Here is a 15,906-nt window from a genome sequence, read left to right on the forward strand (position 1 = left end):
ATACAGAGAAAAGGTCTTTTCAGCAGGTCGATCCTCCAGATGCAAGGTGATCAGTACTGTATAAATAAATTTAGCAACAACTCTCTGTCTATCTGTGTCAACTGCAGGAGACTGCAACAGCCTCTCCAATAGACTGTAATCTATTTTCAGAGATGGCTCATGTATATCTTCTATGGGCAGAATGCTGAAGTAACTGGGTGGACACAGAGTTACCTTTGGACATGGGGGAGGCACCAGCCCCTCCCGGCAGAGCTGCAGAAACCCAAACAAAGATGACCCTATCACAATAAAGGGTCCCAGCTTCCAGGCATTGATTGCTTTATATCTGGGGATACTGACTCAATACCCCTAGAACCACTAGGGGAGTATGTGCTGAGGTCACCCACAGCAGTAGGAGTGACCTCTGTGTCTCTGAGAAGACGTTTAGTGGTACATTGCAGTAAGCAACTAGGCCTCAAGTAATTATAGATCTGGGCAGTTGATACTAATGAGAATTTCAGATGGCTGGAGGTGACCAAGTCACAATGGGTAGGCAGTAGAACAAGATTGGGGTCTGAAAAATCAACATGGTGCTTCAGGAGCAAGAGTAGCAATGGGATGGTGTTCCTCCAGGCAGATTGACGAGAAATAGAACACAAGCATGCAGCACTCCACCGAGTGAATTATATCAGCATTGTGTTAACTGTGGTAAAAATCAACAGTGGGAGGAATTTAGAATTTGAGCCAGGTTTGGCACACAGTAATGTGCTTTAACCCGACCAACTTTACTCACAGAGTCTGCAGAGAGAGGGTCACACCTGGGGTTGTGCTATGGCTCTGGACTCAGAAAGCACTCCGTGGCCAACATCACACACAAAAGTTTGGAAAGCACCACAATGCAGAGTCCAGTGCCTGAAAGTCACATTCCAGGCTAGCCCTGTCCAGTCTAGTGGGGTTCAGACTCTAAAAGCTATTGTTGAGGAAATGCAGATCAAGGTAGCGGTTGAATATAGAGATCAGCTCAATTCACAAAGTCAATCAAATCTAGCACAGAAATCAGTTCGAATTTTGCTTTAGCAGAGCTTAAGAAAATGTCTCCAACCTCTTAGAACATTAGCAAAACACAGAAGCACGCTAGGCAGAGGAAGGCTTATATGTGGGCTGGCCTAGAAACTTTTCTGCTTGTCAGTGTCCCAACCTCCTGTAGGTGTCAGTGTAGCCTGTTTCTAAAGTCCTGTGTACCTCAAGGGACAATGGAGATATCTGTGTTTACTTATTTCATCTACACCAGGGGTTCTCAAACTACAGTCCGCGGGCCGTGCACGGCCCGCCAAAGACATTTATCCAACCCACTGGGCCAGCCATGAAAAAAAATTCGGGAAAAAAAAAGAAAAATGGCGCTGGCCGGCAAATAGCTAGGCTGCTCGCTGGGTCCTCGGCTGTGAGTGGCAGAATGGAAGCCCAGGATTTCACCTGCTGCAGCCAGACGAGCAACAGGAGAGGAGGAGAGAACACCAGGCACAGTGCATTGCGGTGTCCAGTGTGTTAGAGTACACTGCATTGCGGTGTCCAGTGTATCAGCGTACAGTACGTTACAGAGTACAATGCATTGCAGTGTCCAGTCGTTACAGTGTACAGTGCATGGCGGTGACCAGTGTGTTACAGAGTACAGTGCATTGCAGTGTCCAATGTATCAGAGTACAGTGCGTTACAGTGTACAGCGCATTGCGGTGTCCAGTGCATTACAGAGTACATTGCATTGCAGTGCCCAGTGAGTTACAGTGTACAGTGCATTGCGATGTCCAATGCGTTACAGTGTATTGTGGTGTCCAGTGCCTTACAAAGTACAGTGCATTGCGGTGTCCAGTGCATTACAGTGTACAGTGCATTTTGAATATTGTATTGTTTTTTTCAGTTTTTTTTGCACTACAAATAAGATATGTGCGGCGTGCATAGGAATTTGTTCATATTTTTTTCAAACTATAGTCCAGCCCCCCAACAGGGTGAAGGTTCGTTAAATGGCCCCCTGTTTAAAAATTTCGAGGACACCTGATCTACACGATTGAAGAAAAGAATATTCACACAATTTATTGTGTGATGATTCTCAAATCCTTTAGTAAATCAGCTTCAGCGTGTTCTTACCAAGGGAACTGGTGTCCACATCCTGCACTTCAGACAACACTGAAGAATTTGTGCTATAGCTAAGCCCCAGTACCATTTGTAGGTCGGAAAGGTTCAGCTGGGCTGTCAATTCTCCATTTCGATCTCCTAACTGTTGAAAAAAAAAACCTATTAAGAAATTTCAATGCTAAAAACATTATACAATGTGCTTCTTCACTGCAGGTACAACCAAGCATATTTACAGCATACAATGGAAATTCAATTTTTCACATATCTCCAATGTTGAAGGCTGAAACCCGCATTTCTAAAAAATGGGGCTTTGTACAAAAGCTGTGTGATATTTGGGCCATAGCCAAACATGTAACCCATGGCTATAGATATATAAAACAGACTGCACAATTTCAATATCATTTTTTTAGGGCCCAAGTCAACAGTTGCTGAGTTTGTATTGATAGCATCAGTCTGAAATGTTTCTCAAATTATTCAGAATTCAGGGGAAGGTGTATTTGACCTGTAGCTGACCTAATCTGCATTTGACCTCCTGTAAGAAGCTTTTGCATACTTACAGACATGTATGGGAATGCAAAACCCCTTTGAAAAGAACAAAGATCTGTCAACACAGGCTTTTAGATTTACCAAATGTAATGCTAGGGCCTACCAAAATATTTTAATTTGTATCCAGTCAGGCTCTCCTGTTACATAGTTGTTGGTACAGTAGGCTTAAAAATGGGAAAGTACGTTTGGACTGTAACATGTTTAATCAGCTTAGGGTATATTTGAATTTATTCAGAAAGGGTTTTTCTTAATTGCCAAAATGTTTTGCCTAGATGACAGTCGAGCAGTGAGTCAAGATTTCACTTATAAAAGGAATCAAAATATATCCTGCCCCCCCCCCCCAAACAAACACACACATGCACGCACGCACGCACACACACACACACACACACACACACACAATAAATGCCTTATGTAAATTCGGTTGCTTCTTTTACCTCTCTGGATATTTCCAAATGCCTCTCTGCAAAGTGCACAGCTTGGTCATGGTTACCTAAGGCAGTATAAGCATTCCCCAGGCTCCAACAAGCCCGCCCTTCTCCCACTCTGCAAAAACAATGATACAATATTGCAACAACTTGAAAACAATGTCTAAATATTGTTATTTCCATAGTTAATAAGCATTTTTGGCAATATTAAAAAGCATAACACGGAGACAACTGGCCCTATAAGAACCACTATCTCAACCTGAAAATAAAGAAAAATACAAGGCCTCTCAAATGCGAGTTGCTGAAAAAAAAAAAAAAATTGAGAAGGAACCACCTTAACTCCAAAATCATAATTAACATATCAAAATATATAGAGAGAGCTTCAGGTGACCCAAATTCAGCACACAACATTTCAGCCATTATACACACACACTCATTTCTTTGGACACAAAGCTTAACTAAACAAGTTGAAATGAAAAGCCGATTGGCTACCATGCACAGCTGCACCAGATTCTGAGTGCTCCAGTTTTAGTAAATCAGCCCCAATATGTCTTATAAACCACATGCCGCCCAGCCACTGTAGAAATACGGTGGCAGGGCGGCACAGCTGGGCAAAACCACGTTTTAAAACGTGTGTTTTTAAAACAAGTAGGGGGCGCGCGTGAGGCGCGCCGCTGCCCTACCTGTCCCGCCGATCACGGCCGCGGATCTCAGTCCCCGGGTCACAGCTGGTCGTTACCGGCTATGTCCCGGCGATCGGCGGCAATCAGTGACAGAGAGCAAAGCTGCAGTAGCTGTGCTTTCTGTCAGTTCCCTGACAGCTCCTGACACGCCGATCGGGACAGGAGAGTTTATCTGTCCCGATCAGCGGTGTTCCCTGCAGTACACACCCCCGCCCCCTAGTAAAACACTCCCCTCACACAGTTAACCCTTTCACTGAATAATAAAGTTAACCCCTTCCTCCCCAGTGCCATTAGTACAGTGTCAGTTTTTTTTTTGCACTGATCACTGTATTGGTGTCACTGACCCCAAGTCAGTTCCCCCCCCAGTGTCAGAATGTCCGCCGCAGTCCCGCCATAAGTCGCTGATCGCCGCCATAAGTCGCTGATCGCCACCATTATTAGTATAAAAAAAAATGAAAAACCCCAGTATCTTTCCTGCCATTTGTAAACGCTATAACTTTCACGTAGACCAATTAATTTACACTTATTGGGGTTTTTTGTAGCAAAGACATGTCGCAGAATGCATTTTGGCAGAAATTTATGACTAAATTTGATTTTTAAATTTTTTTTTTACTGGACATGTTTTATAGCAAAAAGTCCAAAATATTGTTTTTTTTCCTCAAAATTGTCAGCTTTTTTTTTTTTTATAGCGCAAAAAATAAAAAAAACGCACAAATACCACCGAAAGAAAGCTCAATTTTTTTGGGGAAAAAAAGGATGTAAATTTCATTTATGTAGCGCTGTATAGCAATAAAATGGCGTAAATTGCAGTATCTCTCCATAGTTTGTAGACGCTATAACTTTCACACAAAGCAATTAATATACACTTATTGGGATTTTTTTTACCAAAAACATGGAGCAGAATACATTTTGGCCTAAATTTATAACTAACTTTGAGTTTACTATATATTTTTTATAGCTGAAAGTAAAAAATATTGTTTTTCTTCAAAATGTTTGGTCTTTTTTTGTTTAAAGCGTGAAAAATAAAAAGCGCACAGGTGATCAAATACCACCAAAAGAAAGCTCTATTTGTGTGAAAAAAAGGACGTAAATTTTGTTTGGAAGCAGCATTGCATGACCGCGCAATTATCAGTTGAATTAGTGCAGCGCCGAGTAGCAAAAAGAGGCCTGGTCATTAAGGGGGGTAAATCCTCAGGAGGGCAAGTGGTTAAAGTGCACTTAAACTGCAGGCAAAGCAGGTCAAAAAGGATGCATTTTCATTTGAATACAGCTGCAAGAGGTTGAACTAAAAACACAGGATTTAACTAGAATCATCAACACAATCCATAAAGAGGCCTGGTTTTAATCCTCCTAGTCTCAATTACCCTGCAGCAAATCAAAATACCATTAGCAGGACAAAATGGATAAATTACCTTCCCAATATGAACCCAAAACTAAAACAGAAGAAAGATTAAGGCCAACATGAAGGCGAAAAAGGTTAGCACATCGAACATCAGTGAATAATGTCAGCACCCACAAGTCATTGTAACAAATAAAGATACACATTTTTGTTAACATCTTAAAGTATAACGGTGGAGAAGGATAAGAACGCCAGTTAAGTTTTTGCCCCTTGTCCTCTCTGTTTGTCCTGTTTACCATTATCACCGATAATTAAAGAGAAAGTAAATCTCAAATTTTGTATTTTCACCAGAATAAAGTATAAGAAAAATATTCCAATGAAGACACTGGTTCTGGGGAACCTGGTGACAACCATGGATTCCTGCTCATTTCCTATTTTGGCAAAACACGAGGGGATCGAGGGCCCTGCTCTTTCGAGCTTACAATCTAGGAGGGAGGGGATAGTGGTACAGGAGGAGTTAGCTGTGGGGGATGGAGTGGTAGGAAGAGTGGAGGAAGTCGTCGAATTAGCAGGGGGTGGGGTAGGCTTCCCTGAAGAGGTGGGTTTTCAGGGTGCGCCTAAAGGAGAGGAGAGTAGGTGATAGTCTGATGGGTTGGGGCAGGGAGTTCCAGAGGATGGGTGACACCCTGGAGAAATCCTGGAGGCAGGCGTGGGAGGAGGAGACCAGGGAACTAGAGAGAAGGAGGTCTTGCAAGGAGCGGAGTGTGCATGTTGGGTGGTACTTGGATATTAGGTCGGTGATGTAATTTGGGGCAGTATGGTGGACAGCTTTGTACATCAGTGTTAGGATTTTGATCCGTGGCGCAATCGGAAGCCAGTGGAGGGATTGGCAGAGGGGGGTGGCGGAAACGGAGCGGTTGGTAAGGTGAATGAGTCTGGCTGCCGTATTCAGGATTGACTGAAGTGGGGATAGCCTGTGGCGAGGCAGGCCAGTGAGTAGGGAGTTGCAGTAATCGAGTCGTGATATCATAAGGGAGTGGATGAGCTGTTTAGTGATTTCTGGGGTTAGGAACGTGTGGATTTTGGCGATGCTGCGGAGATGGAGTCTGCACGAGTTTGTTAATAATTGGACTTGGGGCTGGAAGGATAGGTTGGAGTCCAGAATAACACCAAGTACTCTAGCCTGCGGGGCGGGTCTGATAGTGGCATTGTTGGACGTGATGGAGAAGTCAATAAGGGGTGGTGTGCGGGCTGGGGGGAAGACTAGGAGCTCGGTTTTGAAGAAGTTCAGTTTAAAGAAGTGGAGCGACATCCAGTCTGATATGTCATTCAGTAGGTTTGTGATTCGGACGGAGACTGAGGGGGTGAGGTGGGGGGTTGAGAGATAGATTTGTGTGTCGTCAGCATAGAGGTGGTAGTTGAAGCAGTGAGAGTATATGAGTTGCCAAGGGAGGAGGTGTAGATGGAGAAGAGAAGGGGCCCAAGGACAGAGCCTTGAGGGACCCCAACAGAGAGGGGGAGTGAGGGGGAGCTGGCACCTACAGTATCTCTTCAAAAATCTGACATCTTTTTTAAGCCATCCTCCAGGGCCAGTCTAATTCTTGCAACAAGATGTTGGCGCATGCATGATATAATGTATTATATTTTGGTGCTTATGCAGTAGTCTGTATGTCAGGGGTCAAGAACCCGTCGAATGCAATCTACCCATCAACTGCGGGTAGGTGACGAGTAGATTAAATCCCTTTCCCTCTTACATATGCAGAGCGGCACAGGGAAGGAACAACTTAGTATGCTGCGCCAGGGCTGCTGAAAAGGGGGTACCACCAGAAGGAAGGGGAACCTGGACAGGAGCTGGGGCAGCATTTACTGGAACCAATTCTCTGTAGTTCCCCCTTGCAGCACCTGAAAGCCAGCTTCTCCTCCTCTCTCTCCTATACGCTTTCAGTTGCTGCAAGAGGGAGCTACAGGGAATTGACACCAGTAAATTCCACCCCTCCTGTCCATGTTCCCTTTCCTCCTGCTGCCCAGGTCGCCCTGTGTGCTCCTCTGGTCTCCCACCCTCCTTCCTCACAGCACTGCCAACTTCCCGTCCTCTCCCTCCCGCCAGCTATTTTGAGGATCGTTTCAGGATGGAAAGCGGGGGAAGGAGCTGGTAGATATGTAATCTACTGACACTTTCCTTTTCTGAATGAACACAATGAGCGATCGGTACAATCACTTACTGTGTTCAGTCATAACTGAAGCACAACAAACTATGTTACCTGTGCTTCAGTTTGTGAATGAACAGGGAGACTGTGCAGAGCTCTTGTTGTTCATTCATTCTGTGCTGCTGGGGCTGCAGAGATGGATATCGAGCTCTGTTTCTTCCTTCACTTTCTCTGTCCATCAGGGTTCTGTTTAGACTGCTGATATTTCACCAAAACCCCCCAACAGGGCTGTTAAAAAGTAAAAACGTAAAAATAATAAAAAATTGAATAAAACTAAACTACTGACACTGCCCTACCGACTGACACTATTCACACACCATCCACTGCCCTACCGACACAGTCCACACACCATCCACTGCCCTACTGACACTGTCCACTGCTCTGCCGACTAAAACTGTCCACTTTTAATGGTAGGCTAAGTTTATATTTTTACTTTGATATTTTCTTTTTAAAACTTTGTCTTGTGGTTTCTTTTTCATATTGTTCAGGTAGATCTCTACCTCTCAAAGGTTGCCTACCCTTGCTTTATGTTTTTGGTTGTGTGTATGCCGCCAATACAAGTGTACAGGTCACACAGGCTTTGACATTGACACACAGTAAGACTGCCAAATGTAAACAAAAGAGAAAAATAAACTTAACACTAATGATCATGACTTAAAGCGAAGATCCACCCAAAAGGAGAAGTTCCGCTTTAAAGACTGGTCCCCCGCTCCTCATTAAGGATTGGCACCTTTGGAGAGCGGGTACCTGAAATTGACAGGTACCCGCTCCCTCTTCTGCTGTGATCACCTAGGCGATCGGAAGCGGAAGTTGTCTTCCCACCATCCCTCTCCGTAATCTTCTGAGACACGTTACAGGTCCCAGAACACTACGGGGCCATTCAGGAAGCGCAGAGCTACTCACGCATGCACAATGGAAAACCGCAAGCTCCCACAGCCGGGTGCACACACTGAAGATGCCGGCGCCTGGAACACCAGACAGCTGGAACAGGCTGTGGGGAGGACACCCCGGGATCGTGGGACAGGCGAGTGGCTTTTTTAAAAGTCAGCAGCTACAGTTTTTGTAGCTGCTGACTTTTATTTTTTGACAGTGTGAGTGTAACTCCGCTTTAAGGTACGTGAAATGGGCATTTAAATATTATTTTTCCTTTTTCGACCCAGCAATCAGTGAAAGAGAGGTGGAGGGTTGTGTAAGGGGGGGCACAATGTAATCCCAGAGATAAGCTTTAGGCTAAATCTTATGTCACTCAAACAAATTGAAACTCTACACTAAAGAATAGGACATTACCCACAATAACCACATCAGCTCTGGAAGATTACTCCCCTTCATGACCAGGCCATTTTTTTTGCTATTCGGTGCTGCTCTAATTCAACTGGTAATTGCACAGTCATGCCATGCTGATATAAATGAAAAAGACTGAAAAGTTTGAAAAAAAAAAACGATATTCAAAGTTAGTCAAAAATTTAGGCCAAAATGTATTCTGCTACGTCTTTGGTAAAAAAAAAAATTTCAATACGTGTATGTTAATTGGTTTGTGTGAAAGTTATAGCATCTACAAAGTACAGTATATATATTGGAATTTATGCAGCTTTCACTTTCTGACTGCCTATCACATTTCTTGAGGTTATAAAATGCCAGGGCAGGACAAAACCCCCCACATGACCCCTTTTTGGAAAGTAGGCACCCCAAGAAATTTTGGGAAAATAGCAACATTTTTTTTTTCTTTTTTTACACAAAGTTGTCATTTAAATTATATATTGCTCATGCATGCCATGGGTATATGTGGAATGACACCACAAAACACATTTGGCTAGGATACCACATGTGAGATACTTTTTGGCAGAATAGACACATACAGGATCCCAAAATCCAATGACCACCTCCAGGCTTTCAAACTTATCACAGTTTCGGAGGCACTAAAATGCCAGGATAGTACAAACACCCCTCCCCCCCCAAAATGACCCCTTTTTTGGAAAGTGGACACCCCAAGGAATTTCATAAGAGGCATGGTGAGTATTTTGCAGATATCATTTTTGTCACAAGGTTTTGAAAAAGAAAAAAAAAAAAGAAAAGAAAAAATGAATTTTTGTTTTCTTTATTTTCCAAAAACTCGGAACAACAGAGATCTACAAAATACTCACCATGCCCCTTAGCAAATACCTTGGAGTGTCTGCTTTCTAAAAATAGGTAATTTGTGGGGATGCTTCTACTATCCTGGCATTTCAGGGATAACATTATAAGCTCATGCCACACATCACCCACTCTTCTAACCACTTGAAGGCAAAGCCTTTTCTGACATTTTTTGTTCATATGAAAAACGTTTTTTTGCTAGATAATTACTTTGAACCCCCAAACATTATATATTTTTAAAGCAGAGGCCCTAGAAAATAAAACAGTGGGTGTTTAAATTTTTTGTCATACAGTATTTGCGCAATGATTTCCCAAATGCTAATTTAATACACTTTTGAATTTTAATGCACAAAAACACAATATATTGCCAAATTGATAAAGTATAAAAGATAATATTACAGAGAGTAAATAGATACCAAACATGACATACTTTAAAATTGCACACGCCTGTGCAACAGCATCAAACTACGTACATTTTTAATATCGATAAGAAACGTTTTAAAAGCTGTACAGGTCGCCACTTTATATGTACACAGGAGGTCTAGTGCAAGAATTACAGCCCTCGCCCTGATGTTCGTGGTGTTACCTCGCATTCATGGTGCAATCTCTGTTTGCATACCGACATGACATTAGCCTTTGCTTGCAAGCACAGGAAGGGGGGAGTTGATTTTCTTTTTTTTTAATTCTTTATTTTGATTTTTTCTTTTGTTTTTACACTGTCCCCTTTTTTTTTGGATCACTTTTACTGTTATCACAGAGAACATAAATATCCCCTGTGATAACCACTCAAAGTCCAGTGACATACCAGTAAGTTGCTGGTTCTTGTGCATATATGTAACAGCAGAGAACATGGGTATATGATGAATTGGGATTGTGGACCAATATGACCACAATCAATTTTTTTTGCAATGCCAATGTTGAGGGTTAGGTCCAAAAAAGTTTTAAATTCGGAAACCGTGCTAGGTTTTGATGCGAATTGTCTGGCAAGAGCTGAATTTTGGTGGACAGCCATGTAATGTTGAGCGTATAAATTGCTTTGCCCCACAATCAATTGATACAAATCTCCTTTAAAACAGCGAAGAAGCTAAACGCTAGTGCTGGCAGTGACTGGGGCTGATCCTGCTAACACTGAGTTTTTGGGGGATACTATACAAAAGAAGGCACTAGTATAGTTCTGTTCGTGAACAATATATTGATTCGTACAAACACTATACTAGTGATCGGGGTGATCAGTGATGTAGCATCAGTGCGATAGTGTGCGGGCAATCTAACTCTAGCTGACCCTGGCTAGGAGGGGCACTAACTGACCCTGACGCTATCTGATGTTGCTAGTGGCAGTAATACAGTGATCAGTAAAAAATTGAATATACTGACACTGTACTAATGGCACTGGCGGGGTGATCGGAGGGTTAATAGGAACGATCAAATGGTTAATAGGGCCGATCAAAGGGTTAAATGTGCTAATCTAATGTGTGTTTTTAAACCGTAGTGCTTTTACATATGTGTGGTGTTCTCTCTTCTCTCCCCGGACTGGCACGCATGCATGCACACGCACACCCTGAAACAGAAAGCGACGTACGGGTATGTCACTTTGCCCAGAGCCGGCGCTCGTCTGCAGGATGGGGGCGGTAAGTAGTTACTATTTTTTTTTTTTTTAAATAATTTCATCAGAGTAGTGCAATGTTACCATACTGTGCATTGCAGGAGCAATAAAGATTATTGCTCTGCAATGCAATGCTTGCTTTGAACTGTCATGAATGAGTTAAGTTCTTGTAGCCAATCACAGCACGCCAGGCAAAGAAGCAAAGCTGTTATGAACCAGATTGATTCATAACAGCTTTGCAAGCATTGTGACTATGTGATCGCACAGTGATCACATGACTACTGGGTCCCGTTCAGAGGATCTTCATTCCGCTATGTCCGGTGGACACACTGGAACACACCCGTGTTGTGGGGAGGGGATGCTGTGTTAGGATAGGCAGAGCGACATACCAATACGTCGCTTTGCCTGTAGCTGCCGCCCGTCTGCAGCACATTGTAGACGGGCGGTCTTTAAGTGGATAAAATACACCTGGCCAATACAAAGCAGCCTTAAAATGCTATTCTTAACCGATACGTTGGATAATTCAAAATTAGACACAAGATTATTTAAAGGGTTTCAACACTTTACTTATCAAGACCTAATCAACTTTTTGAATATGTACAAACCATTCTGGTAAACTCTGCCCTCACACAACTGCGCCCTTGCACAATTTCAAAAATAATACAAATTCCTAATAAAATAACATTCATTAACACTAACAAACAGTTTAATAAATGTCCTAAATGTAAAGAGTGAGTAGATCTCTATTACAACTTTTGATACTACATTTGTGTAAAACAATTCTGGCATCAAACAGTAACTCACCAGCGCACCCCTTTTACATTTTCTTTCCAGCACTGCTGAATGGGAATGGTTGGAGAAGAACGTCAAAGGTTTTTTCATGGTGCAGTTAATATAAGCACAAAACTACACCAATGCTTTAAACTATCTGATCCTTAGAAAGTCATCGTAGAGATCCACCAATCCTCCAACAATAGGCCTGCAGTTATATTGGTGTTCTTTTAGAAGGCAGATGAAAGGGGCCAGCAAGCTGGAGTCACACCTGCAATAACCTACCCTGGTGATGCTCTTTATCTGGCATTACATAGAGTCCTTAAAGTGGAGCTCCACCTAAAAGGGGGGTTAATCAGAATTGACAGGTACCCACTCCCACTGCAATCAATTAGGTGATCAGAAGCGGAGTTGTCCTGCCCCACTCCCTCCCTGTCATGTCTCAAAAGAATACGAGACCATTCAGAAAGCAGAGTGCTACTTGCGCATGCGCAGTGGGCACCCGGCTGTGAAGTCGCAAGCTGTCACAGTTGGGTGCCCACAGTGAAGATGCAGGCGCCGGGAACACCAGACGGCCGGTGAAACAGGCTGCATGGAGGACATCACTGGATCGAGGAACATGTGAGTCGATGTTTAAAAGTCAGCAGCTGCAGTTTTTGTAGCTGCTGACTTATTTATTGCAGTGTGACTGGAACTCTGTTTTAACACTGTCCAGCTATTTTGTCTACCATTTGGTCTCGGTTTACCGTTCAGTTCACATTTCTTGTTTTATTATACTCAGATCACCATTTTAAAAAGGTGAAATATAGTCTTTCCCTCAGTATTGCAGAGGCTGCTCTCCTGTACTGATTATATGTGCTCTGATTTAACTGCTCACTGTGAGTCTCTCCCATTGAGCATTAAGCTGGCCTGACACTTGTAGAAGTTCATTCGGATGGGAAAAGTATGAACATGGCTCCTAGGCTCATTTCGAAAAATTTTTGTTGAACGTACCATGTAACTGTTTACAATTTTTGTAGAAAGAATATTTTTCTTCCAGATTAATTTTGGCAAGGGCATGTGCAAAATATTAGTTACAATTTCTCTTGTCCTAGAGAGAATTCAATGTTTAGAAATGTGTTCATTCAAATTAGATTTGACAAAAATGTTCTATTCCAGTCCTTCAAGTTTTTCACTACTTCTTGGTGAAACCAATGGTTGAATCATTCCCTTTAACTCTTAGATAATCAAATGAACGATCTAAAAAACACAATTTTCAACAAAGATCTTCAGGGGTAAAGTCAGCCTTAGAAGCTGCAGCCAGTCTCAGTATAAATTTAGAACGGTCTGGATAAAAGCGCACAGATGTGTCCCAAAGGAATTAAGTAAATGGTATATGTCAACTGTGATTAGTGAGGAAAAAACGCACTTGTGCCGTGCAGGTCTCCTATAAAATGGCCGATTGATGAACTTTTCACAGACTTGATAAAGAGCATGCGCGTGAAACCTGTTGTCCCGGCAACCGGCCTCTTCCTTCTAACGCTGCGGCTCCAGCGAGGGTTCTCCCCCCTCCGTCTTTCTACATCGTGGTGATGTCACCTGGGACGTTGGATACATGTGGTCCCTGCACTGACAGGCGTTCTACTCTCCACTGCTTCCCTCTGAGCGGATGGGCCATCCATCTTGGAACTTGGCTTCTTAAAGCCACAGGCTGGTTATCTATTTTTTACCCTATGAATTACTAAAGGCACACCTCCATATAAGGTGTATTACTTTTCTCACAAAACCACACAGCGCCTGGCTCCTGTTCATACTCAGTATAAATTTAGAATACTTTCAGAAATAGAAGTATTAAGGCTCCATGCATAGTAGTGTTTTTATTTTAAGCTAAAAAAAATGCTGGATAAAAAATGCTGGTAATAGCGGTTTTTAGTAGCGTTTTAGTAGCATTTAGAGCGTTGGCATTTTATTAGCATTTTTTATTAGCATTTTTACAACACATGTAAAAAAATGCTAGAAAAAAGCTGTTAGTAGCATTTTATTAGTTTTTTTCTGCTGAAAAAACGCTCCAAAAAAAACTACAAAAACAATTTTTTTTCTGCTCCTAGATGCTGAAGCTCAAAAAACACTAATAGCCTAAAGTAGTGTGCAGGAACACATAGGATAACACTATTTAGCTTCTAGGAGCAGAAAAAATGCTAATAACAGCTCCTAAGAAGTTAAAAAAAAAAAAAGAATGTGCAGGGAGCCTTAGCCTGTTTTTGTAGAGTTTTTTGGAGCGTTTTTCCAGCAGAAAAAAAAAAAGCACTAAATGCTTCTTAGCACTGCTAAACGCTACTAAAACACTCAACAACTTTTTTTTTTTCTACTACTGTAAAAACGCAAAAAAAAAAAAAAGATACTGCTTCTAAACGCTACTAAAAGTATTACTATTACCAGCTTTTTTATTCCAGCCTTTTTGAGATAAAAAAAAAAAAAAAGCTTGTGTGAATGGAGCCTTATAGTTTATTTTTATCAATTAACAAAACAGAAAGTAAATGAACAGAAAAGAAATCCAAATCAAATGAATATTTGGTGCAACTACCCTTTGGCTTCAAACCAGCATCAATTCTTCTAGGTACACACAGTGCTTATGCACACCGTTTTTGAAGGAACTCAGCAGGTAAATTCTTATGTTTTCATGCACAGTAGAGTCGCTTAGCCTTGTCTCCATGTCAGAGATGTGGCTTTTTGGCTGCAATTCTTCCATGAAGACCGCATCTAGCCAGACCTCTCCAGACTGTAGATGGGTGTACCTGGGTCCCACTGGTTTCTGCCAATTCTGTGCTGATGGCACTGGTGGACATCTTCGATGTTGAAAGGAAGCATGATGTGTTTTTCATCTGCTGCATTCAGTTTCTTTGGCCAACCACTTACGGTCCTCAATGTTGCCCGCTTCTTTGTACTTCTTCAAAAAAGCTCAATGAATTGAACTGATGGGTATTCAGATCAAATATTGATTTGATTTACTTTTTTTTTGTTCGCTAACTGTGCATTTTGTAAAGATTTAGCAAGCACCAAGAGGACTTTCATGTGTTTTGAAGGAGAGGCTTCCATCTAGCCCTTCTGCCATAAAACCCAGATCGGTGGAGGGCGCCACAGTGATGGTTGTCCTTCTGGAACTTTGTTCCATCTCCACACAGGATCTATGGAGCTCAGTTAGTGACCATCTGGTTCTTGATCACCAAGGCCCTTCTCCCCTCATAAATTCACAGACATTTCTAAAATTCTGTCTTCACTTTGTCATTATGGGGTGCTGAGTGTAGATTACTGTGACAAAAATGAATTTAAACAACTATAGCATCAGGCTGCAACATAAAGTTGAAAAAGTGAAGGGGGTCTGAACACTTTATGAATGCACTGTATACACTGTGACAGTATGAAAGGCAAGGTGATCGATGGATGCTATGTGTCACCTTGCATGTGATCATATCTGGGAGATTAAGGTGGAGTCCACTCCGGGTTTTCCGGGCCACTATGGCAGAGGTGGTTCCGAACCGGATTTTGTGATCCACTGATGACAATCAGACAGGATTGGAGCAAGAAGTTGCTCTTGGCCTGGGACTCAGAGCCATATCTGAGTGAGCTGTGGATGAAAGTTTGCATTGTACAAGAAAGGAAAAGGTTTGCATACGGTTTTCATTTTGTTGGAGACAGGGAGAAGACCTTCACTGTTGAGAGAGGAATCTTCTGTGTTTAGTTAGTGCCTGGATGGCGAGGATTTATTTTCTGTTTTGTTTGTTTTTGATGCTTGCAACCTTTTTAATATAAAACTGACGACAAGTCAGATTTTATAAAAGCCCTGCTGTCTGGACTACCTTTATCCCAGGAAAGGTGATCCCCCACCTGAGCTACCCCCACAACACACATACACATTTTCTGGTATTATTGTAATGTTGTTCTTTCTACATTTTATATATATCTCTGTTCGAAAAGAGAGTAGCTTTACCATTACTGTATACCCATTGACTTATTTGGATACTGTTCTTTTACATTAGAGATCACAAGGTGGAATTTGATCTGAATTGTTAGGGGTCAGAGTTTGAATTTAAAGTGATTGTAACTGCAATTT

At 42.2% G+C, this 15,906-nt stretch overlaps 1 protein-coding gene across 4 annotated transcripts in view; it reads right to left on the minus strand.

Annotated features, from left to right (window-relative positions):
• GPSM2 (G protein signaling modulator 2) overlaps window positions 1–15,906 on the minus strand; it is a 163,663-nt gene that overhangs the window by 20,106 nt on the left and 127,651 nt on the right. For all 4 annotated transcript variants that reach the window (XM_089688696.1, XM_089688695.1, XM_089688698.1 and 1 more), the window contains 2 exons: window positions 3,093–3,201; window positions 2,122–2,251 (listed from right to left, as the gene is read on the minus strand). In XM_089688696.1, coding sequence (XP_089544822.1) covers window positions 2,122–2,251; window positions 3,093–3,201 — 239 coding nt within the window. The remainder of the gene's footprint in view (window positions 1–2,121; window positions 2,252–3,092; window positions 3,202–15,906) is intronic.

This window comes from Staurois parvus, unplaced genomic scaffold (assembly GCF_062004578.1).
Source record: "Staurois parvus isolate SC_StPar_1 unplaced genomic scaffold, SC_StPar_1.0 ptg000450l, whole genome shotgun sequence".
Taxonomy (NCBI): Eukaryota; Metazoa; Chordata; class Amphibia; order Anura; family Ranidae; genus Staurois; species Staurois parvus.